Source organism: Leptidea sinapis, chromosome 28, assembly GCF_905404315.1.
Source record: "Leptidea sinapis chromosome 28, ilLepSina1.1, whole genome shotgun sequence".
Taxonomy (NCBI): Eukaryota; Metazoa; Arthropoda; class Insecta; order Lepidoptera; family Pieridae; genus Leptidea; species Leptidea sinapis.
In genome coordinates this window covers 10,022,340-10,049,061 of record NC_066292.1, presented here as the reverse complement: position 1 = coordinate 10,049,061, position 26,722 = coordinate 10,022,340, and the positions used below count along the sequence as shown (strand labels likewise).

At 36.2% G+C, this 26,722-nt stretch overlaps 1 protein-coding gene across 1 annotated transcript in view; it reads right to left on the bottom strand.

Moving 5' to 3' along the window:
* LOC126972947 (227 kDa spindle- and centromere-associated protein) overlaps positions 1-26,722 on the bottom strand; it is a 92,217-nt gene that overhangs the window by 11,324 nt on the left and 54,171 nt on the right. Inside the window, exons 16-17 of the mRNA XM_050820041.1 lie at positions 16,231-16,348; positions 14,878-15,069 (exon numbers count right to left, since the gene is read on the bottom strand). Of these exons, the coding sequence (XP_050675998.1) occupies positions 14,878-15,069; positions 16,231-16,348 (310 nt within the window). The remainder of the gene's footprint in view (positions 1-14,877; positions 15,070-16,230; positions 16,349-26,722) is intronic.

Sequence of the window (26,722 nt, the reverse complement as noted above, 5' to 3'; positions counted from 1 at the left end):
TCTTATGAACGATGTGATTATCACCTACCATCACGTGAATTCAATTTACTATCTCTGTATATTTGTGAATTCTCCTTACCTTACACACAATAAATCAGGAAGAAATATAGATCAAAGTAGTTTCGAAATAGAAAGACAGTGTTTAATATTGATATTGATCCGGCCAATAGTGTGCCGGCCCAAGTGCAGTTATAATTACTAACTGTTTCAGCAAAAACGACTCCATGTAAATTATTTTCAAAAGTATTTCTAGTCTTTTGAAAAATAAAATTTTGTGAACGATGCGGGATTCGAACCCACGACCTCCGGCGTTCCTTGCCGGTGCTCTAACCAACTGAGCTAACCGTTCGAGTACCGCCTCGCTATAAAATTTTGTTTTTCAAATTTTATTTGTATATTAATCCTAGGGTTATCACTTTAAAAATACAACATATTGTTTGTATTTCTAGTCGTTTCGTTGACGATGCAATTCATTGTAGTATTAGATAAGATAAGATAAGATAAATCAAATCAAATCAAGTCAATTAATTGCATAGATTGAGTGGGTACATTGGTGTAACATTATAATCATAGGTGCTAACAATCTGCCGGGTAGGCATGCAAAAAAATATTTTACAATTCTTACTCTAAGTTTACCGTGAAAAACATACAACATAAAAACCAAATTATTCATAAAAGTCTATCCACCATAATATTATAAAAATGTGAAAAATAAAAATTTGCTTACTAAAAATGTTAATTTGAAATATCTGAATGAACTTATTCTAATGACTATACATTCATGTCTGTTAAATATTCTTTAACTGAATAATATTTCTTCGTCATTAAAAATTCCTTAATTTTATTTTTAAAAGAGTTAATATTTAAGTTTTGGTCCGCTAATGATGCTGGTAGTTTATTATATAGCTGAGGAGCTATATTAAATATACTATTACCAAAAAGTGCCGTTGTATGCTGCGTGAAACATATTTTATTTTTTCTGCGTTTACTATCAGAGTAACTAAATAGTTGATCATTTGTTCTAATGAATACTAGCACTTCATATATATATAGGCACGGGAAAGTAAGTATTTTAAATTTATCAAAATATGGTTTACAGGAATCAGTAGGGCTTAAATGAAATATAGATCTTATACATTTTTTCTGACATTTAACGACTCTATCCTTATCTGTGGAATTTCCCCAAAATATGATCCCGTACCGAATATTTGATGTGACATATGCGTTAAAAGCTACTAACACTGCGGACTGGTTTACTACTTTAGACAGCATGTGCAATGCAAATGAAAATCTATTTAGCTTCAAGCACAAATTTTCAATATGGGTTTTCCAATTTAGGCAATCATCAATATGTAGGCCTAAAAATTTTGTTTGTGTTATTTCAGATATTTTTTTACTTAGATAATTAATGTTCAATGCTATCTTATTGCGTCTATTTACAAATGTCATTATTCTAGTTTTGTCAAGATTTATGACTAAATTGTTACATGTCAACCAGTTTATAATCTTGCCTAAAGTATTATTAATGTCACTTTCAAAAGAATTTAAATTTTCACCTATAAATATCACTGTGCTGTCGTCAGCAAATAAAATCATCTCATGGTTGGTTACCGTAGGGAAATCGTTTATATATGTTATGAACAACAATGGACCTAATATACTTCCCTGCGGTACTCCAGTGGTTACGGTTTTTGACTCCGATATATATGGTGTTTCTGTTTTATCATGCCGTACTAACCTCGCTATTTGTGTCATTTGTTGCCTCCCCGTTAGATATGATTTTAGAAGTGATAAGCTGTTTCCTCTAACCCCGTACACGCTTAGCTTATTCAATAATATTTGATGGTCGACATAGTCAAATGCCTTAGTGAGGTCCGTATAAAGTACGCATACATGCTTTCTTTTATCTACATTAGTAATGACTTCCTTCAAGAAATTGTATATTGCTAAATTAATTGATTTATTTTTTCTAAAGCCTTTTTGCTTTTCGGTTAATATTTCATTCTTTTCAAAATAATTGTTTAAGTTATTACAAATACACTTTTCTATTATTTTTGAGAAAATTGAATAGGTTTCATTACAAGATGGTATAGTACAAATGTTTACAGTTTGCTATTCAGCTCTATACAAAGCATGCAAATGTCAGTGATTTACAATTATTTATATAAATAAGAAATTTAAATATCCATGTGACAATTCAAGAAATCACTTACATTATAATATACTGATGTCAATAGAATTTTGTTACATGTCATCCAATTTATTACTAAATCAATTGTTTTATTTACGTCATATTCAAAATTAACAATGTCAGAACTATTTTTAGAATTAACAATAATAGAAATGTCATCAGCAAACATTATGCAACGATGTAATGTCACGTTTGGGAGGTCATTAATGTATAACAGAAATAGCAAAGGTCCAAGTACACTTCCTTGTGGTACGCCACTATTTGTATTCTCGTAGGGTGATCTATATTTAACAATTTCATTTTTCTTATTTACTTTAGTAATTTCAACACACTGCAATCGATTTCTAAGATAGGACGACATCCATTGTAGTGCTAGTCCTCTTATTCCAGATTTCTCAAGTTTGTCTAATAAAATATTATGAGAAACAAAGTCAAAGGCTTTTGACATATCAAAAAATAGTACAATTACGTCATTATTAAATTCAATATTTGTTATAATTTCGTCAGTTAGATTAAATCCAGCCAATGTCGTGGATTTATTTTTCTGAAATCCGTTTTGATCATTTTTAATTACATTATTCATGGACCAATATTGTACAATAAGAGTTTCTTGTGCTTCTGCATTTCTATCGATATTCCCTATGACAACTGCTTTTTTATAAGAAATGATGTCCATGCTCGCCTGACCATAGTCCATCCTCCATAAGCGCAACAAGGGCAGTTCCACCATCACCATCAATCAACAGGCACCACACCCCACGCCAACATTACACGCCACAGCTACTCGCCGTGCATCTGCGGCTCGCTAATAAACTTATAATCGTGTTTATTTTACATTATCTAGCCGTGGACTATGATGAAGAGCACAGAGGGGATACATTAATATATACAGAGTAACTGCCATTTAAGTTTAACTAGTAAAACTCATATGCAAACTCAAAAACAAAATGGTTAAAGTTTAGTTCAGACGGGAGAGACATTTGTCAATGTTGGTAGATTATCCTACAACAAATATTTATTTAGATAAATACACAATTTTGTGCTCTGGCTATTTCGATTGATAATTAATGTAAATTGATTAATTAATATACAAAAATATACAGTCCATGTTTTTGAGAAGAAAAAGAAGAAAAATCATTTATTTCAACACACACAAATAACAAAAGGAAGCAACTTAAAAATATACAAATATAAAAACGTGTGGTGTTTAAAAAACAGGAGCCCATCAGCATGTGTTTCATCACAAGTGTGAATAATAATAATAATATTAAGATTTCTATGGTTGCAACGCTCATCTTCTGTGACCCCCGCGTGACACATGAACCAAAAAATTTTTAAATTTTTACTGATAAAGTAGCTTTCTAGGTAAAATAATTTTTAAAATCAGTAACCTACTTTTTTACTTTATCCATTACAAACAATCATACCAAAAATCAAAAATTTTCTTTTCGTAATTTTGTTTATAATAAAATGCGCTCTCTGATCATACCGTCACAGCAGATGTTGAGCACGCGACTACTCTGTACATATCTACTCTGCGGGCCTACCGACCGCAGTCCCATGGGTCCGCAATTATTCATGCCATAACGTGTACACAGACATCAAAGTTTAGTTGGGGGTTCGATGCCCGCCCTGGGGACTCCCGCTCATTGAGCCTCTGTTTGATTTTTATTATCATTTCTCTTAAGAGACCGCCTTTGTTTATTGAAACACTATTTACGCTCGTTCGCTAACTGTACTCTTTAGGACGGGCTGAGAGGACGAACAAACATGCTAGCCACCTGACGGTAGGCATAAAAATAATTTAAAAATAATATTATATCGCGCAATGCCGGTCATACTACCTGGTACCCAAACATAGATTTCCAATTGTATAGAAAAACTGGTAAGTACTGTATGAATATTTGTAATGAATGCAAAGACTTCTTGACCGATTCGAAAATTATTTCACCAACAGAGTGGTATGTTATTAATGTCACGACCAATGTTTAGAGACTTCTATATAAATTGCAATAATGTCATAATAGGTCGTAGCCAATGTTCTTCTGCATCACATTCCTGTTAAAAAGAGCAAGGCGTCACGTTTTTACTTCCTACATTATCAACATTAACAACAAAAGGCATAATAAGAAACATAACGAAAGAGAAAACACTAACGTTATTGGCTAAACTAAGATAGCATCAAAAATCAAGTGTCGGCTTAGATTTGGACAAAAAAAATTCGCAGCTTTGACCTAAAGAGATTGATTTATATACTGATTAAATAAAACAAAAAGGCTGAATGGCTATGGCAGCATTTATATGATAGAACTGGTCAAGTTCTTCACCACATATCATACCAGGCTCCTTTGCACTGGATGCCGGCTAGATTATGGGAACCACAACGGCGCCTATTTCTGCCATGAAACAGTAATATGTAAGCATTACTGTGTTTCGGTCTGAAGGGCGCCGTAGCAAGTGAAATTACTGGGCAAATGAGACTTAACATCTTATGTCTCAAGGTGACGAGGGCAGTTGTAGTGCCGTTCAGAATTTTTGAAGATTTTCAAGAATCCTGAGCGGCACTGCATTGTAATGGGCAATGCATATCAATTACCATCAGCTGAAAGTCCTGCTCGTCTCGTCCCTTATTTTCATAAAAAAAATATATCCCGGGAAATGATTGGAAATCTCCAGGTTACTATTATTACTTATATGGTTGCCTTTACAAAACCATGAATTTAGTTATACAATTTACCTATAATGTAAAACCGTTCTTCAACACGACGTACTCTCGGTGCTTCTTCAAATGTAGAAATACTGGCGTGAAATGATGAATACGAAATAAAATCTAAATTCCATGGGGAATGATAGGACACAATTTACCGCAAGATATCGGATTGAAAATTAGCCAGCTCATTCACGGCACGTGGCTGTGTATCGATTACTGTTGCCCTCGTGCGACGATGTCTCTGTGACACATAAGTGACACCTGTCAAAATCGCGCGACAACCCTCGCCGGCGTCAGTTTTGCAACATGTGGCATTTTGGAAATATTTTCAATAATATATGTTCTGTTTTTGTTAAACCGACAGTGTCTGATAAATAATAGAAGAGTAAGTTTTGAGTGAGACATTTACTTTACATGTTTTTCTAGTTTATTTTTTATTTTTATGGAATAGGAGGACAAACGAGCGTACGGGTTACCTGTTGTTAAGTGATCACCGCCGCCGACAATCTCTTGCAACACCGGAGGAATCACAGGAGCGTTGCCGGCCTTTAAGGAAGGTGTACGCGTTTTTTTTGAAGGTACCCAAGTCGTATCGTCCCGGAAACACCGCACAAGGAAGTTCATTCCACAGCTTTGTAGTACGTGGAAGAAAGCTCCTTGTAAACCGCACTGTGGAGGACCGCCACACATCCAGATGGTGGGGATGATATCCTAACTTGTGGCGTGTCGTACGAAGGTGGAATTCGTGTAATTCTAGTAACTTCCGAAAAGGCTCGGTTTTAATTGACATATAGCTCTTGTACTAAGGTGCAATATGGGCTATTTTTGTACATGAATTCCAGTTCCACGCAAAATACAATTTATGAAGTGTGTACAAAATTCAATTACCGCATAAAATAAACTATTACAATTAATTATCGCATTACAGTATTATCATTTTTACAATTTTAGTATCACAAATTAATGTGTTAATTTTTAGGGTTCCGTAGCCTACTGGCAAAAAAACGGAACACTTATAGATTCGTCATGTCTGCCTGTGTGTCCGTCCGTATGCCACAGCCACTTTTATTTAACAAAAATAGAAAAAAACAATAATTTTGGGAGTTCCTCATACGACAGAAACGCAATTTTTTTTTCATCAAACCCATACTCTCTATGGTATCTATGGATAGGTCATAGGATCAAAAATGATATTGAGGTTTCTAATATCATCATTTACGAGATCTAGTATGTAATTTTTTTTAATACGTCATATATCGTTACAAAGAACTACGAGAACTTTTATATTAAGTATGTTATTTGCTGGTACAGAATCCTTCATAGTATGACTCCCACTTGGCCGCGATTGTTACTTTGTTAACTATATTATTCATACAAAACAAATTCTTTTATAATAACATAATTCAAAAAGCGATCAAAAATTTAATTTTATACAGACTTAATCATTTTATTTAATATAAAATCTGGTAATATCGCGTAAGTTTCCCACAATTACAGTATATATATCAGCAGAGCGGAAAGCCTATGCCATTGTTGTCACGTGACCAATGCATTCTAGAGCGAAGCTGTCAGTATCGTTTTAGCTGACAGAGCTAGTGTCATTGAAGTGACAATGACACCACATTAAAAGGCATTTATTTTCTCAAATTCATTTTTCATTTTATTCATTCATTTAAAATTCTTTTTGTTGTCATATCTAATACACTAGATATACTACCGCTTCGGAAACTAATGGCGCTCTGGAGTGAAGAAGCGGCGCAAGAAACTCTCCCCACATTCTTTTTTCGCGTTCTTTTGAATGAAATCAACTCATTACCAAACAATTCACCGTAGCGGTGCCCTCATACTGTCAGTCTCATGGTAGAAGATGTTTATGGAATAGGAGGAAAAACAAAACTCAAAAAGATCGAACATTTCGAACTAAAAAATCAATAATAAAAGACATGTTCTCGATAACAGGACCAGCCACCACAATATCCCCGTTAAAAGTGATAACAGGGTTAACACCACAACAACTTATGTACGACGCATTAAGACTGCGCAAATAGAGTGATAGCCTCTAGGGCTTTTTACCCTTAATAGAAGTGATAGAAATCACTTAAATTCAATAAAAATAATTTAAATTCGAAGAGCCACATATAGAGTGAGTTTCCTAATATGATGTTATTGGTGTTGAGTATCCTACTCAATTGAAAGTCGAACAACATACCAAGATTTGCGTACAAGCTTACACATCATTTTCTTTTTGTATGAAAATAAAGGCCAGGATATATAATATTATGATATTGCAGTAACACTGAACATCACCATACATCAATGAAAGTAGAGCCAAACAATAACTGAGTAAACAACTATATTTAACAACAATTAGGTGTATCTAAATAAACATATTATACAGGGAAACGCAAATAACAGGGGCTGTGATTGAGTGATCTAAACATGATACGATAACAAGGAGTTTTTATTCACACATAAGAACGCATTGTTCTAAGTTTGGCCGTAAAGCTTAAGAATATAATTTAAAAAACTTAAATGGCGCGAATGGGAAGACAATCGGAGAGACAGATGAGATCAAGAAGAACGAAATAAAGAGGTAAGAACAGTCGGCCTTCGGCCTCATATTTAATATAAAATAAAAGAATGTTTAATAAGAATAAATAAATATACAAAAGAAAATATATTTTATGTGCAACGACTCCATGTGTGAAGAAAGGGCTCACACGTTACAAAACTAGGAAGCCAATACAACAACAATAGTTAAAAGTAAACTCATTGTTATAGAAGAAAAAAAGTGCCACGTAAAAAAAACTGTTATCACTGAGATCCGATCGAAGCTAGAAATTATAAAACCTTAACAACCAATCAACGATAAAATAAAATTAAAAAATAACATTCTATCAAAATTAAATTAAAAATAAATCCTCAATCAGCATTCGCAACAGCCAGTGCGGCGAAATTCGCAAACAGAATCCTCCTATTTTAAATATATTTGCCAACTCGGCAGATGTATGTATAATATCGATACCGTTTGGTATTTCATACTATCGATACTCGATAAAAATTCAGTAAATGTGTTTATATTAAAACTGCAATGTTTGTTACAGTATACTTATGTACACTACAGTTTACAATTTAAAGTTAGTTAAGCGACAGTGAAAGAGGTTTGGAAAAAGAAAACTAAGTCCGTTTGAATACGTTTCTAACAAAATATAAAATATGAATAATTTTCACTGGCGTTTTATTGAATAGAGGTTTCTGTTATTCAACGATTAATAATTATGATCCTAATTAATTGACATCTATCATTATGTGTACTTCTTATATGACTTAAAATTCTTTATTCCTTGATGGATTATAATACCAGCTGCCTTGTTGCTTTAAAAGAACCTCTTTTAACTCATTTATACTGCTTTTAACTCCGGATATTAGGAATCAGTTGCTAACCAAACCGACAAACGACTAAACTGTAATATTACAGGTTTTATCAAATATAAACTCATACAAGAAGACGAAACGTAGATCGCAAAACTAAATTTTAAAAGATATTATTTAATCGATAACTAAGCACCTCACTAAAGCCACAGATAATAAATTGGCTTCGCAACGGGCGTAGGTAGTGATTTTAAATTGATTGACCTCGCCAAATTTGCTCAAGCAGTCACGGGACTGCTTTCTGATATCTTTGCTCCGTCGATCGTGGATCAAATTAAATTATTTTATGATATTCTATTACGACGAAAACGAAGTATTCTATTAAGACGAAGACGATAAGTCAGAATACGTATGGTAAGAAAGTAACACTGTTCACAGATTGTACGGGTCGCGGAGTGATTCCACGTTTTGGGCTCGAATTTCCCCCGTGCCCACAGCTAAGGTAATATAGATGAAGTATTTTAAAAATCGCTTCAGTAAATATTTAGTTTGTATGGTACGGAATAAAAGTATTATTCTTCTACTTTCACACTTGCCTGTTTGCCCCCTCTAATATAAAAAGAGGTCTTCTAATATTTTTTATTTTATTTTATTTAATATTTTTAAGAAAGCCAACAGCTGGTTTTACATACATTAAAATAATTAACAAACATAATTCGTTCGAGCTAATAATAGGCTTCCACATGTACATAGGAACAAGTATAATATTATTAAATGTAACATATTAATTACAAACAAACAACACAAGTATAATTAAAAATTATTAAATAAAACTTCATAAAATTATTAAATAAAATCTTCTCGCACTCCTATCGCCAGTTGAGAGCATGATCAAAAAAGAGTAATTTCATTCCTAATGTTAATTTGTTAATCACTGCTAAATTGTTTTACCAAATGGGCTCTAATTGAATTAATACTGGAGTTAAAGAGATCAATATTATCCGTGTCACAAAAATGATTGAATGACTGCATAGCTCTTAAAATAAATGTGTTCCTTCTATAATTTGTGCGACAGAATGGTACAGCAAAGATATGCTGTTGTCTTAACATTCTACTAGGGGCTGCCAGACAGACTTTGGTCAGTAATATAGAACAGTCAATCATACTTCTTAGTATTTTGATTAAGGTGATTATATCAGAAATATCTCTACGAGCTTTAAGTGGTAGAAGGTGGAAGCGCTTGCAGCGTTCTTCATAGCTTACATTAGGTATTTTAAACTTAAAGCCTAGATATCGTGCAAACTTCCGCTGAACCCTTTCAATTCGATTAATGTGTTCAGCATACATTGGGTTCCAAATTTGTGAACCATATTCAAGATGGCTGCGAACGAAAGAACAGTAGAGAATTTTTAATGTTTTCATACTTTTGAAAGGTTAGGCTGTACGTATTATGAAACCTAGTGCTTTAGACGCTTTAATGATAGCCTGATCAATATGTGGTACGAAAGTTATTTTGCTATCATGGAAAACACCTAGATCATTTGTTTCGTTTACCACAGATAGAGGTTCCTGTTTTAAAATATACGTATGAGGGAAAGGGGTAGGCTTAGTAGTGTAATGCATGTAGAAACAATTGGATACATTTAGGTCTAATTTGTACACGGTACAATAGTCATCCAGTCTATACAAATCTTCTTGAATGCGTAATGCATCTGTCTTATTATTTGCTATACCAAAAATTTTCATATCATCTGCAAACAAAAGGTAATTCGAATTTTTAATGAATCGTCCGATGTCATTTAAGAAAATTATAAAAAGCAGAGGTCCTAGTAATGATCCTTGAGGGACCCCAGAGGGTATATTTTTCCAAGAAGAGCAGTAGCCATTGAGAACAACAGCCTGTTTTCTATCAGAGAGATAAGATTTAAACCAATTGTATAAATCGTCACGGATACCAAGTGCTGTAAGCTTTTTGAGAAGAATATAATGGTCAATTCGGTCGAATGCTTTCGTATAGTCCATGTATATAACATCAACTTGATTACCCTGTACCATTTGTTCAGATATGTAGTCATTTAGCACTGCTAAGTTTGTGACGGTAGAGCGTGCTTTTAAAAATCCATGTTGACATTGATCAAAAGCCGAACTAAATGTTTTGTAAACTTGCGTGAACACAAGTCTCTCAAGAACTTTTGCAAATAAGCTAAGTTTGGATATTGGCCTGTAATTTTCTACATTTTCCCTTGAACCTTTTTTATGTATTGGAGAGACATAAGCAGTTTTCCATTTGAGGGGAACCAAACCTTCGTTGAAGGATCGCTTAAACAATAATGATATTGGTAATGACAGCTCGAAGGCACATGCCACGATAAATTCAGCTGGTAAATGGTCAGGTCCTGAAGATTTTTTCAGATCTAATGACTTAAGGAGTTCATATACTTGTTTGCAACTGACTTCTAGGTTCCCCAATTCAAAGGCCGGATTTGATGATGGTGGAGGCATTTGAGAGCTAGGCGATGAGCTGGATAAAAAAGTAGTATAAAAATAGTCTGAGAACAGCTCACTAATATCATCTCCTTTAGTACAACTTTTGTCTTCAAATGTCATTATGGATGGAATGGTACCACGCTTACGCCTATCTAGGACGTATGAAAACATTTTTTTGGGATTGGTACATATGGATTGCTCAATGTTGTTCATATAATTATCATAACATTCCCTTTCAGTTGCATCAACACGTTCTCTGAGAACTCTGAAAGAGGCTTCGTCTGATTTGTTTCCATAGACTTTGAACTTTCTAAAGAATTTGAATTGAATTGAAAATTGAATATGGATTGAAGTGTTCCAGACAATTAATGATAATTTAATTTCAATGAGACGTAACCGGTAAAGAATCACCAATATTCTTTAAGGTAACAAGTGTCCAAGATTCAACAGTAACGGTTGAACTGCAGCGTACCGGGCGCCAGGTCCCTCAGCAAACAGGTGTCCATTACAAATGGGAGGTGAAGTGGAGTCGGGTTACCGGTGCACTCAACAAATATATTAGCCTCGAGAGCGGAGCTGAGGTAGCCAGATACAACATACCGCCACCAGAGATTTCTTTTTTATATCAGTTGTCTCTGTGGTTATAAATCCCGATGAGAAAACCAACCGTTTCTTAGGATTCTGTAGCCAAACCGTGAAAGCGCATGTATGTATGTATAAGTAAATACTATATAATTACTAGCTGACCCAGTAAACGTTGTACTACCATAGCAAGTAATAAAAAAATTCAATAATTAAAATTTTTGGATTATAAAAAATAGATGACGACCGATTCTCAGACCTATCAAATATATCGTACATAAAATTTATCGTACTACAATAATCATTATATTCGATTGCCATCTTGCAACTCTATTGCGTATCCGTGCATGAAATAGAATAATATTAAAATCGCAATACAAAAATAGTTTTTGATCGCAGACGGGTGAAAATTTGAGGTTATATATATTTTTAATGCTGAATCATAATAAAATAAAAATGAAAGAATTGTCAAAAAAAAATAGGGGTGGGGGACCCTTATCATCTAGGGGTATGAAAAATAGATGTTGACCCATTCTCAGACCTACCCAATATTCACACAAATTTTGAAACAAATTGGTTCAGCCGTTTCGGAGGAGTTTGGTAACAAACACCGGGACACGAGAATTTTATAATTAATTAAATATTTATCGTACCTACCTATTGCCGCTATAATATAATAAAGTTGTTAATTTAAGGAAAAGCAATATAAGAAACGTGTTTGTCAGCCGCTTTTTACTTGACCTTGACAATTCCATGTCCTAAACCCCAATTCCGGAGATATGACAAGGAATTATGAAAGTCGAAATACTAACACATGATTTTTTTAAAGTGAGATATACTAAAGCCGCTTTAATAGAAAATAATAAAAATAAATAATGTGAAAAATTAAGGAAGACATCACAGTGGCTTAGTTTTACAAGAAAACATGATGATGATGTTGATCTGGCAGTTAGGGTTGTTTGACGTCCTGACTGTTATTTCAAACTTAATATCCTTAGAAATACAAAAGCTTTTCAAAAAACTGCCTTATAATTATGAACACAATAATTATTCATGAAAGTTTAAAGCTATGGCTGGGAATGAGTAGGTACCGCGGAGCGAATTATGAATAAAATTAAATACTTAGTCCATTTTCTAGGGATAATTTCTTGTCCGTGTTTTATTTTTCATTAATGCGTTCAGTAACTGATAAACCAGTTTTTATTTGTAATTGTAAAATAACGATTTTACGCTCATCTCCATGCACAAGATTTAAAGCTTAGCAAAGAAAAGTAACAACAGCTGATAGTATCCGTACTGCAAACAATTAAGGACATCCCTTACAATCGCGCTCGCCTCATGTCCCGGTATTCATTAACAAATCAAACAGCACCGCATTGCGCAGTAATGTAATATTGAAAAAGCTCCCAATTATCTCACAAACGTTCCCCGCAACGTGGCGTGTTTGTTCTACAAACACACTGCAATGATACTCCAGTTAATTAAGGAGCCAGTGCAAATATTCTGATCGAGGACGGAATAAATTGTTGGCTTAGTGGCTCGCTTTGTTCGTGCGACGAGATTCTGTGTGTCATTTGCGGGCCCGGCTATATCTTCACTCTCATGCACACTTACTTAGACATTTACTATCTATAATTTTTACCTATATATATATATATATGAAAATGGTCATTGTTTTAGGCTCAATCACGCCTAAACCACTAATCGTATCGACATGAAACTGCGAATTCGATGCGAAATTTATCCTAGATGCTTTATGCTATTTTTCGAATTCCATCGTTCCTTTCTTTTAATATTCGCACAGCATCGGGCAGGAACGGCTAGTCAAATATATATATAAATAAAAACGGGCAAGAAGCTCACGCGATGGAAAGAAGTGAGGCAACCGCCTATGGACATCCGCAACACACTAAACCTGAAAGTCCCTAAACATTATTGTTTCGGGAAAATTTCATCCGGTAATTGATTTGAAGAAATCGTGAATAAGTTTACAAGCAGGAATTTCACACATTTCACAACAGACATTTTATAGGCTTCATTTTAGATTCACCGGTATGTATATATGTATGTAACGGAGTCTTCGAAAGTGATTTCCGTCCATTCTAAGGGTACATAAGCAACTTAACATTTTTTAAAGATAAGATCATTTATTTGTAGTCATGGGTATACATAGATGTTACAAATCACAATAAAGGTTCTCCATTCCTTGTCCGCATGCTGTGACGTACAAATAATAATTACTAACAAGTCAAACAAATGTGTATATATATATATATATTATGACAGTTAATTGATATACATAACAATAATTGAATATTTTGAAATAACATAACATAATAAAATAATTGAAATTGGTAAAATAATTAAATTAAGTAAAATGATATTTAAAAATGTTAATTGAGTGTTGTATCTGAAAAGAAGTCATTTATGGAATAGTACAATTTTGTCAGTAGGATATTAAATAGTTTCTTTTTAAAACACGTCAAAGTTCTCTGATATGTGTAGGTATCTTGTTAAATATTCTCGGCGCCATTTCCAGAACACTAGAAGCTGTGTTGCTACCATGTAAACGTAATCTATTCTTGCTTCTTAAATTTATATTGTGGATTTCAGATGTTCTAACAAATGTATCAGGGTTAGTTATTACGAATAATGCTATTTCATAGATATATAGTAGCAAAATGAAATTTCTAAAGATAATGAACTTAATACAAATTATGGCCTCCTCTGTTATTCAGAACTTGTCGGCAACGATTATTCATTGAATTAATGAGACTGTTTATGTCATCTTGCGGTATTCGCTCCCAATGAAATTGTAGCAAATCCTTCAGCTGTTGGGTTTTTGTCACTCTGTCCAAGTCCTTCAAAACACGTCTCTGGAGCATGTCCCATGCGTGCTCGATGGGGTTGAGGTCTGACGATTGTTCAGGCCAGGGCAATACCCGGACATTCTCCGTTGTCAAGACTGGTTCGCCGTGCTGTATGTGAACGCGCATTGTCATGCATTAACGTTAAATCGGAGCCAAAGGCTTGTGCAAATGGATGGACATAAGGTCTGAGAATATCCTCAACGTAATTGTAAGCGTTCATGTTTCCATTTACAAAAACGAGCGCAGTTCGGCTGTTCTTCATAATACCCGCCCATACCATAACTACTGTTAAGCCGCTGTATGGATGAACTTCCTGAATGCATCTGAGCCTTTCAGTAATTCCGGGCCGACGGTACACTCTCACGCTTGTTGTATCAGGCCTAAGCCCGAATCGCGACTCATCGGAAAACATAATTTTATCCCATTGTTCCTGGGTCCATGTTCTGCGTTCTCTACACCATTCATTTCGACGATCCGCCAATATTTGTCTTTATACAATTCGACACGTGTTTCACCTCTACACGGGGCATCCCTAGGACATGCTGACCCGCCAAATTGTGGCACAAGACTCGAGTTAAAACACTTGGATAAATTAAACTAAATGGTTGGGAAAACCCGTTGAAGAGCATGGCTCTTTGTAGCCATCAGTGAGCAGTTCCAGTTACCTGCACGATGGTGTGGTCCATTTCCGCCAGCGACCTCAGCAGATGCGCCGTCCTGGCCGCTCTGACGAAGCCGCCACACTGCTCCAGGGTGGCTCCCTTCGCGAACAGCACACAGAACTCTGCCCGAGCACCAGATATGCTTGTGCCCAGCGCTGCTTTCAGAGACTGCCTTGCAAGGGCGCGCTCATGACCCTATCGTGGAAAAGTTGATTTTTTTGTGTTTTTAAATGAAAATAAGGGACGAGACGAGCAGGACGTTCAGCTGATGGTAATTGATACGCTCTGCCCATTACAATGCAGTGCCACTCAGGATTCTTCAAAAACCCCAAAAATTCTGAGCGGCACTACAACTGCGCTCATCACCTTGAGACATAACAAGTCTCATTTGCCCAGTAATTTCACTAGCTACGGCGCCCTTCAGACCGAAACACAGTAATGGTTACACATTACTGCTTCAGCCGGCATCCTGTGCAAAGGATGCCGGCTGAAGATCCTGTCCCACTGGTAAATAAATAAAGATAAAGAAAGACTTAACATTAAATGAAAAAAATTGATCATCCTTTTAGATTATCAGAAGTACAGCAAAATAATAAGGCTCCATTTTTTCCTAAAATTGTCTAACATTTCAGGTGAGTGATGTATGTATTCGCCGTTGATATTGATGCCAATTCCGTTATGCCTTTGGAGAGACTGAAGTCTAAGCCAAATTCTCAGTGGGCGAGGTCGCTGAAGAACTGTCAGAATTAAACGCCTCATCATCATCATCATCATGAAGACGTCCACTGCTGGACAATTGGCTTCCCCCAAAGATTTCCAAGATGATCGGTCCTGCGCTGCCCTAATCCAACGTATTCCGGCGATCTTGACCAGATCGTCGGTCCATTTTGTGAGGGGGCCTACCAACACTGTATTAAACGCCTACTTGTATTTTTTTTCCTATATGTGTTTGATTTGTTATGTAGACTGATAATCGCAAAGATTATATCTTTTCATGAACACATCGTCCCAAAAAAAAAATGTGGCTTCTACACGGAGCATGCATTTCTATATGATAAGACAAACAAAAAAGTACCTATAGGTATTTAATATAGTCCTCGGATATCCAAGCAAGCAAGATCGACCGCCATCGCCTCATTGTATTGAAATTATAAATAACATCTTTCTGCTGCAAGGAATGTGGGTAGCGGTGATCACTTAACATCGGGTGACCCGTACGCTTGTATCGTCTGATTTACGAGAGGACGAACCTTCTCTTCAATAAAAATTAAAAAAAAAATTGTAACGCAATTAAATAAAAGAAGCCCGCTGAGTACTTCTCATGTCTGTGTTTTTGACGTTCAATAATTTATTTACCACGTCCACGGCGTAGGGCTGCAGAAGATCGGCGCACACGGTGAGAAGGGTCTGTATGTTCTCGCGAGCTTCACCGGCCTTCTCCACGCGGGCCAGGCATCCCGTCAGGCTGAGGTACCTAAAACAAGACATCCTATCAAAAACTGTCATCATCATCATCACTACTAGTCATGCGCTTTTTGCTTCCAATCATCATCATCAGCATCAGCCGGAAGACGACCACTGCCGGACAAAGGCCTACGATCGGTCCTGCGCTGCCCTCATCCAACGTATTCTGGCGATCTTGACCTGATCGTCGGTCCATCTTGTGGGGCCTACCAACGCTGCGTCTTCCGGTACGTGGTCGCCATTCGAGGACATAACTGTCCCAACGGTCATCTGTCCGTCGAACTATGTGCCCTGCCCACTGCCACTTCAGCTTCGCAATCAACTCATACCAGTTTCTTTTTTAAGGTTTCGGTACTCAAATGCTAACCAACGGAAACCCTACTACTGAGACTCCGCAGGCCGTCCGTCTATTTGTCAGCAGGCTGCAAATTACTAGACATCAGAAGAAAGCATTTTTATTACTCCTGCCGCTATAACAAATAAAATAAAAACCAGACCGTAATGCCAATTAAAAAGTATTTCTGTTACAATGGTACATAAAAGTGCGTAGTGTTACTTGTGCCTACGATGATATGGAACCCTCTGTATCACAGTCCGGCTCGCAGGTAACATAGTGCCAATTTACTTCCATTTTTAAAAATATACACATGAAATAGATTCCTGTATCGTGATGTTTATGCCATGACAAGACGCCGCCATCATTTGACAATATTATATGTATGATCACTCTCGCTCAATACAGCATTAATAATCTCGTTCATTTTAACATTAATTAAAAAGACTTGCTAAACCAAATAAATCTACAAAGATATAAAAGAAAACGAACAACAATTTAATCAACTGAAGCCGTCCAAAAACAACTGTCGACTTGGCTCGCGCAAATGACCGACACACATTAAACATGCAAAACCGCTGAGTCAGTCGCGATGCGATTTGCAACACAAACACCGCCCACTCCGCGTGTTATGTTTCCGCGATCGTCAACACACGCGCTGTTTGCTTTTCATTCGGATTTACCCGCGCGCCCTCAAGGGGTTGAGGATTTTGGATGTAGTTTAAATATTATCATGTTGTTAGCGCGGGCGAACTTTAGACGGGTCAATGGTCGCATTATTAAACAATTTATCTTTATATTCAGAACAAAATAATTCTAAGACAAGAAGGAGAAAAAATACATAATACGTAAAATACTACATATAAACTTTTAAATTTAAAATGGGCAGGTCATTTATTTAGGAGCAATAAACACGAATATGCAAAATACTTTTATCATGGATGATGAGGACAAACGAGCGTACGGGTCGCCGCCGCCCATATTCTCTTGAAACACCGGAGGAATCACAGGAGCGTTGCCGGCCTTTAAGACAGATGTACACGCGTCGTAATCGAAAACCGAGGTGATACCACAAATGGAAAGTCAGGACGTAGCTTGTCACACACAATAAACTAATATGTTTGGCAACTGGCTTGTTTTTATCGGTCGTCTGACAGCATGAGACTCTATCTAGACGTATAAATTATCTAAGATTCAAACCAGATTCGCTATAACCTCAAATTTATATTACCACACTTTCTACTGACTTAGATTATTTTTATTTTTTTTATTTTTGCCGGAAGTCGTTCACTGCTGGTCAAAGGCCTTCCCCAAAGATCCCTTAACAACAATCGGTCCTGCGCTGCCCTCATTCAATCCATTTCGGCAATCGATTGAGCAGATTATCGGTTCATCTTGCGAGAACCTACCAACACTGCATCTTCCAGTACGCCATTTACGAGGACTTTACAGCCCCAACGGTTATCTATCCTTCGAGGTATATGACAGGTGTAGCAGATCAGATAGCTCGACTTGAGATTCGACAACAACTTTATTAAAACCGAAATGTAGACATCGTGGCCAAGCCACTAAAGCTTAGCTGCACAAAATAATATTTTCATCTTACTATAAGCCGGAAAGGACTACATTATATTATGTTTTACAAAAAGTGTTTTATTTAAATGTGTTACACTCGCGTTAATTAAAGAAAATACTAAGAACTACATTCTTATATATTTTGAATCGACTGAGCTCGCCAACATGACGCACGGCGAGCGGTACGCGCTGCAGGTGGACGCGCTGAGCGAGGCGTAATGATGTTTTTTTTTTATGGAATAGGAAGGCAAACGAGCGTACAGGTCACCTGTTGTTAAGTGATCACCGCCGCCAACAATCTCTTGCAACAACAGAGGAATCACAGGAGTGTTGTCGGCCTTTAAGGAAGGTGTACGCGCTTTTTTTGAAGGTACCCATGTCGTATCGTCCCGGAAACACCGCACAAGGAAGCTCATTCCACAGCTTTGTAGTACGTGGAAGAAAGCTCCTTGAAAACCGCACTGTGGAGGACCGCCACACATCCAGATGGTTAGGATGATATCCTAACTTGTGGCGTGTCGTGCGAAGGTGGAATTCGGCGGCAGGAATCAGGTTAAACAGCTCTTCGGACACTCCACTTATCACTCCCCGTGATAAATGCGGTAGAAGAAACACAATGAAGCGACTTGAATTTGAATCTTTCTGAAATTATCTTATTCAAACGTGGGCTCGTATATCTTTTCTTATTGTACAAATGTAAAGGATATCATAGTAAACTCAAGCAAGAAAGTAATTTGCAATATTATAAACACGCGACCGACATCTCGCGGGCCCCTCGACTCGATTCAATTATAACTTGTGTTAATATTTGTCTTGCACTCGAGTGCCAGCAGCTTCATTATCGCAGCCTGTCAAATGTATATTTAGTTCAAGCTTTACTTGCCTGAAAGGTTTATTGTTGTAACAGTACATAGGGTTAACTCATGGTGAGTGATTACCGCCGCCCATGAATCGCCCAGCTCTATAGGAATTTCGAGGACATTAACTTGTTATGCCTACTATTTTTTTAATGAAAATAAGGGACGAGACGAGCTGGACGTTCGGCCGATGGTAAATGATACGCCCTATCCATTACAATGCAGTGCCAGGATTCTTGAAAAACCCAAAAATTCTGAGCGGCACTACAATTGCCCTCGCGACCTTGAGACATAAGATGTTAAGTTTCATTTCCCCAGTAATTTCACTAGCTACAGCGCCCTTCAGACTGAAACACAGTCATGAATACTGCTCCACGGCAGAAATAGGCGCCGTTGTGGTACCCAATATCTAGCCGGCCTCCTGTGCAAATGAGCCTCCCACTGGTACTCGGTTAAGTAGAGTTAGTAAGTCTTTTGTTTGGCGATGTATATGCTTTCACAACATGATTCCCTAAAATGTACAAAACAAATGTGTTACGAATCTCAAAAGCATTGTTAAAAAACGATCATGTGATAATGGTTACTAGGAGTGACAGCTCTCAGCCTATTCAATGAAAAATTTTATGGTACGGTGGTATTAAACATGAAAGAAGAACCCGATTAGTTTCTTGTTTGAGGTCTGAGGCATATATTTTCGAATGACTAGTAGCTTTTCACGTTCAATGATTAATTTTTAATCATAATTTCAATGAAAATATTGGAATGATTTACCGTGTCTTGCAAACATAATTTTACTGCTCCGATTCCTACGAAATACACCTAGGAAAATTGCAAAAAAGAGGATAGTTTGAATGTAAGGCATATTTAAAATCCTAACTATTAATAATAGTAATATAGAATAACCACCAGTTTATGATCGTTGACTATTGATTTAGATGATAAAAAAATTTGAATAGTTAAGATTAGGTATGCTTATGTTTGTGACCAATCTGAATAATTGTAATTTATTGCTAGTACAAAGCCATCACATTCAATATTTTCTCAATCAACTGGGACTTCGCAATTCAGGGTCTGATTCTTCTAAGTCAAATATTATATAAACTGATGTTAGCAATTGTACAATTGATGAAATACTGACAATTTCAAAGCGTGATTTTTGTAATCTCATTGATTTGTAAGGGAATTAAGGAGAATAGAATGGTCAAGATCAAGATAATCTTACTGACCACAAAAGAGGAACTATAAAAAGACAATCCTTATTGAGAATAAATACATGATTTATGGACCAAATAGTTTTTATAAAATTTCTAATAGATTTACTGAACAGAGGCAGGATACTAACGTCTTCTATTGCTTTGGAAAAAAAGAACATTCCAGAAAAATTCTTACCAATCATTGCATCATCAATAAATTATTTCGCGACTGGCCCATTCCAGAGTCCATTTTTATCAATTAAAAAAAAACAAAACACCGCCATGGCGCCATTCGAAACTCGAATACCACGGCACCCGCGCTGCGATTGGTCACTCGGCCATAATGTTGCCAGATACAAAAAGCGTCTCCCTGAATCTGACTAACTTAGACCTTAAGCCGGCGGAATGGGGTTTAATAAGATAAATGAGGGTCAGAGATGTTATGGAGAGCGGCCCTCCTTGCGGTGACGGGTTGAGATACGCTTATCTTAAGTATTTGTTGCGTGAGTAGGTACTACGGGCCGCTTTGTCGACGTCACGTGGACAACGCGTGGAGTTATAAACTGTTTGCCGGAACTTATTCGCGTAATCGTAAGATTTATTTTCATGTTACACAATCGTTTACAATATGTTAAATTGCTTAGATAAAGGCCAGAACTACTCTATAATGCTTTGTAATATAATAAGAACAAGATGTTGGAAGCCGTAAATATCCGGAGCAGTGGACTTGCTATGGGAAGACGTTCAGTCTCTGGGCGAAATAATTGAAACGGAATATATTGACTGTAATAAATATACAGACTTTTTGGACGAATTATCATTAATATTTAACAGCAAAGAGTAACCGAATGGAATAATCTAAATGTTTCCACGGAATCTCGTCGGGTGGAAGTATTTAAACACTTTCACGCCAACAATCTACATGAAAACTTTACTATTTTAATTGAATATATTTTATGTATGCCTAATGCAAATACCCCAGCAGAAAGAGTATTTCCTATAGATTAATTGCTTTGATAAATATAAATATAATTATTTATATTTTGGGTTTATTTTTTAATTCGTAACTTTTGAGCTACCATTTTCTGAATTAATAACTTTTAAAAAGTGTTTTTTTTTCTATTATCTGTTTTTTAAATAAAAACTTTAACGCAACATAATTGAAAAAGTATAATCGCAGAATAATATAACTACAAGAAAACAATCCTAGACAAAATAAATAAAAAGTATAATATAGATATATTTCGTGAGCACATAGGTGCCACTGATTTATGGTCTTGTTTGTCGAAAGCGAGCAGTTTAAATTCAAACACTCTAATGGACACATGGAGCTAACGGCTGTTGAAGTCGGAAAATGTTGCCACGTCTAAAAATATACGTAAAAGTAAGGTAACAGATGTGTTATGATGCGATTTTATAGTCTTTTTAGTATTGCCGATAAGGTAGGCAGGATTAGTTTTAAATTCACTTCTGACCTTATTTTTAGTAAGGGGGGATAATCGAGGCTGTAGTTCATACGATGGCATTTGTCGTCATTTTCTTTTTAAAGGTCCTATTATAGTATAATAAGTTGAAAGACTTTTACGTGGGGTAAGAGCAGCATTATGCAGCAATCATAGTAATTAAATTAGCGTATCTTTTTAGCTGAAAATTTATAGGTGGATAATGCCGCGGATCGTTAAATGAATGCTTGCCATTAATGTATGTTACGTATTAGGTGCAATGTATTCCCTCAACTTAGGTTATATACATCTCTGCACATACCGAACTTTATGTAAAATACTAGGCACATGTGAGATTCCATCTTAAAGTAGGATTTTCTAGGTCGCACCGCGCTACATTGCACCTGAAGTATGATCGATAAAGAGATTACAGGTTTTAGTTAATTAATCATTGCACACCTGGTAACATAAAAATATAGTGGGCCCAAAATATGTTCATCCTCAATTTCAGTTAGATAAACGGCACATCTCGACACCTATCGCGCGTGAATTATACGTTCACATTACTGACAGCGTGTTGCACGAGCTTTTACCGTGACATACCAATGAGGGGTGACGTTGTGTGCGTCCGTCTATTTATAGTAGGGTGCCATCTCCTAGTTAGAGACCTTAATAGGATTTAGCAATAGCGCAAAGGATTCAAAATCGTGTTCTACTTTGACGTATTCGTTCTAGAAATGTAAATTTATTTTCCGAGATAAAAGAAACTTCTCCAGCAGGACAAAGATGAAACGTCCCTCCACACAAACTCAAAAAACAAGCTCACAGAACACTGGATCTTTCTGGAATGAAAATACGGGACGAGACGAGCAGGACGTCAGCTGATGTTGTAATTGATACGCCCTGCCCATTACAATGCAGTGTCGCTCAGGATTCTTGAAAAGCCCAAAAATTCTGAGCGGCACTACAATTGCGCTCGTCACCTAGAGACATAAGATGTAAAGTCTCATTTGCCCAGTAATTTCACTAGCTACCCTTCAGAACGAAACTCAATAATGCTTACACATTACTGCTGCACAACAGAAAATGGCGCCGTTGTGGTACCCATAATCTAGCCGGCATCTTGTGCAAAGGAGCCTCCCACTGGTGAATATAGACTGTGTAAATATGATCACAGTAATGTTTACACATAACTGCTCCACGACAGAAATAAGCGCCGTTGTGGTACCCATGATCTAGCCGGCATCCTGTGTAAAGGAGCCGCCCACTAGTATACGCTGGATCTCATGTTAAGTTGCGTTGTACTCAGTTCAATGGTTCAAGCAATGTTTATAGTACGCCAGAGACGAGAGTTTTACTGCAAAGGTGCGATAACGAGCTCTATTTAGCCAGGAAGTAGTAACATAACTCTTATAATTACTTACGACCGTTCCCAATATTCAGTCTATCTCTTACTTGAGATAAAAATTGTAACTATCGTTGACTTTTCTGTTCCAATAAACTTATCGACGGTAACTCACCGTACCCGTACACGCTGTCTGTCAATGGGACGACGTATAGCTTTCCAGCGATAGAAGTTTGTATGGAAATTGCAATTCACGCATCCCGATGTAGGGCGATAAGAACTTATCGGGTATATTGGGACAGCTTCAGATTATTGACAGCTAATTACTGACAGTAGAAGATAGTAATTTATCTCTATCTGTAGATAGTATATTTGGAATATACTATCTACAGATATATTATTATAAGTTTACTATTATTATTAAATCCACCTATACAATGTATCATATGGTTTTGAAACATGTTTACAAAATTGTGTTACGGAAAAACCCGCGCCTCTATTACCAGCGTAGGTCGGTGTAACTTGAACAATATGTCTGCAGGATAAGCTGAACCACCCGAAGCATGCGTGGAATTTTAATTTGGTACAGATCGGCTTTATTTTAATACGGGAATGCGGCCGACGTCCCACTTATCCGCCTTATAGAGATAACGCGCTTGTTTCTGTCTCGCGTATACTTAAAAGCTGTACTGATTAAAAATATCTAAGCACCCAAAATGGGTTCATCTTGCCGTTTGGAGACTGATTGTGTTTCGTAAACTGAAGGTAATAAATTTATTAAAAAAAAAATATTGTTATGTTTAAGTATCCAAAATACAGTAATGTTGATACAACGGGACAGACGAGGAAAATATTTAAAGACACATGAAACCTATTGTTTTGTTGTTTTGTTGGGTTAGGTGACTTAATCGATACTATACAATTTATTAATAAGAAGGGTTTCTTTCAACGAGGATACAATAATATTAGGGAATCATTTCACCATCATAATTACCCGAGAGAAGACCAAAAAAATTGTTAATTTAATTACGCGCACATACTTTTTTTGTATGAAAATAAGGGACGAGACGAGCAAGACCTTCAGCTAATGGTAATTGATACTTCCTGCCCATTACAATGCAGTGCCGGTCAGGATTCTTGAAAAACCCCAAAAATTCTGTACGGCACTACAACTGCGCTCGTCACCTTGAGACATAAGATGTAAAGTCTCATTTGCCCAGCAATTTCACTAGCTACCCTTCAGACCGAAACACAATAATGCTTACACATTACTGCTGCACGACAGAAAATTTGAGACGTTGTGGTACCCATAATCTAGCCGGCATCTTGTGTAAAGGAGCCTCCCACTGGTGAATATAGACTGTGTTAATATGAGTCATCTATTATCGTCCTAATAGTTCTTCCAGTGGGACTGTTTATTGCGAGCAAAGTATTTTCGCACGGGTCACATAGTTCTTTTGGATTTTGCAAAACATTTATTTTGTACATTATCTGAGATCATATTGTAAAAACATACAGTGCGTCAAAAAAAAGGCCTCAACTTACCCGTGTAGTAGGCATAACCTGTCTTATTATTAAACGCAATGTAAAGTTTTGAATAACTTTAATTCACATTTATTAATAACACACAAAAAGTTTATATTTGTTCTTGGTGTGAACATACTAAGTGATCACAATTTCTAGTTTTCTAATAAAGGAAATTATAGCACAATAGAGATGCATGAAATATATCAAAGTAGTTTAAAAAAAGAAACTAAAAAACACGCTTTGGTTGAAAAGATACAGGTTGAAATTTAAAATGAACATCAATACCTTCCCTTATCTACAATGGATGAAAAAATTATATCAATTAACAAAAATCTTATTTTGCAAATTGAAAAACGATAAATCTACAAAGTTTGAACGAAATCTGGCCGTTTAAGGTGGGTCAAAATTGCGCACGAGTAGGTTACAAACAAACAAACATACATATAGGTGAAGCTACTAAAAAGCGTGTAAAAAGGCTTAACAAGCTCAATACCAGCACAGCACTACTACGGTACGACTCAAAATATAATATTTACACCATGAGGATAACGCCGTATAAATCAATTTACAGTACGCTTCTACAGATACTTTCGTCTACGGAACTAATGCGTAATGTTTCCATGTTTAAATTACCTTCAAAATGATCCCAGAACAGTGCCTATATTATCGCCTGGTTATTCTTCAAGTATCGCAAGAGAGAGCATAGCAAGCAAAACGTTGAGTTAAAACTAATTTCGCTGAGCCAAATTAATTTATAAACTACAATAAGTATTTTGTAACCCATAAAAAGTACATTAGTCACAATCGATAAGAAATGATTTATTAAAACATTCCTAACATACAAACTAATTGAATAACAATCCGCTAACCCGATTAGTTTTAAAAACCGTGAAGAATAAAGTTATGATTTTGTTTCCTCTTAGTTAAAGTAAATTTATTAAAATGCTAGAACTAACCAACCTCGGTAAATCTTAAAATGATAAACTATAAATTAAAACATACAATTGGAATATTTTTGGTTTAATTGTGAGTTCAAAATGGGAAGTGATTTTTGAAAGACCTTTTCCTTCGATTGTCGCTGCCTGAGAACACGTTTCATCTGATTGGTCCAGTCAGCGTCAAAAAGATAGCGTATTCAAAAATATGGCAACACCCATCGTTACCAAATACATCGATTCACCGAAAGTGATCAAATTGATAGCGTCATCCAAAGTCGTCAAATATATCGGGACACCATTGACGTCATAAACATAAGCTACATTCAAAGCACCATGTTCAAAGGCCGGCAACACTCTTGTCATTGGTATTCACTCTGGTATTACAAGAGAATTCTCGGTGGATGTCCACTTACCAGTAGTTGACAAAATTCCGTATACTCGTTTGCCTTCCTCTCCCATAAAAAAATTACCGACTTGCACAGGGACTTAAAAATCAGAGTCAAAAGGGCAGTTTTAAAACGCAGGGCCGTTTACAAGAAAAATAGGAACATACGAGACGTAGACTTGCGAAAATTAGCTCGTGATTAGAACCAATACCTGTAACTTATTTCTACACACAACCAAACTGTGGAAAGAACTACCCATGACGTCATAGCCATTTCCAAGGCGTACGACGTCGACAGAGAACTAATCAGGTAATAAATACAGGGCGTGACCCATAATACAGAAATAAAATTTATTTCAACTTAACACATGCAAATGTAATCTAAACAAATTCATTTCGAGCCACCCTTTGTTAAATCGGGCGGGAATTTAAAATGTGTTGCAAATGGGCTCCGTACTCGGCGATAAATGATTGATATATCACAAAATACGTTTATTACTTTTTCATATGTGCGAAAATGAGGGTAGCTTGTGGTTCATACCATTATAGTTTAACGTTCGAATAACGGACCTATATTTCCATCCTTTGCTATCTGATGATCTTAAAATGAAACTACACACATACTCAATAGGTATGTATGTAACATTTTGAAGAACACTTTTGAAGAATTTGAGATTTAGCAAAGAAAAAGTTTTGAAAAAAAAATTGAGAAGAAGTGCAGAAATTAATAGCATTATGAAATGTATAACAAATTAATAAATAAAATTAAATAATTCAATCAATATTTA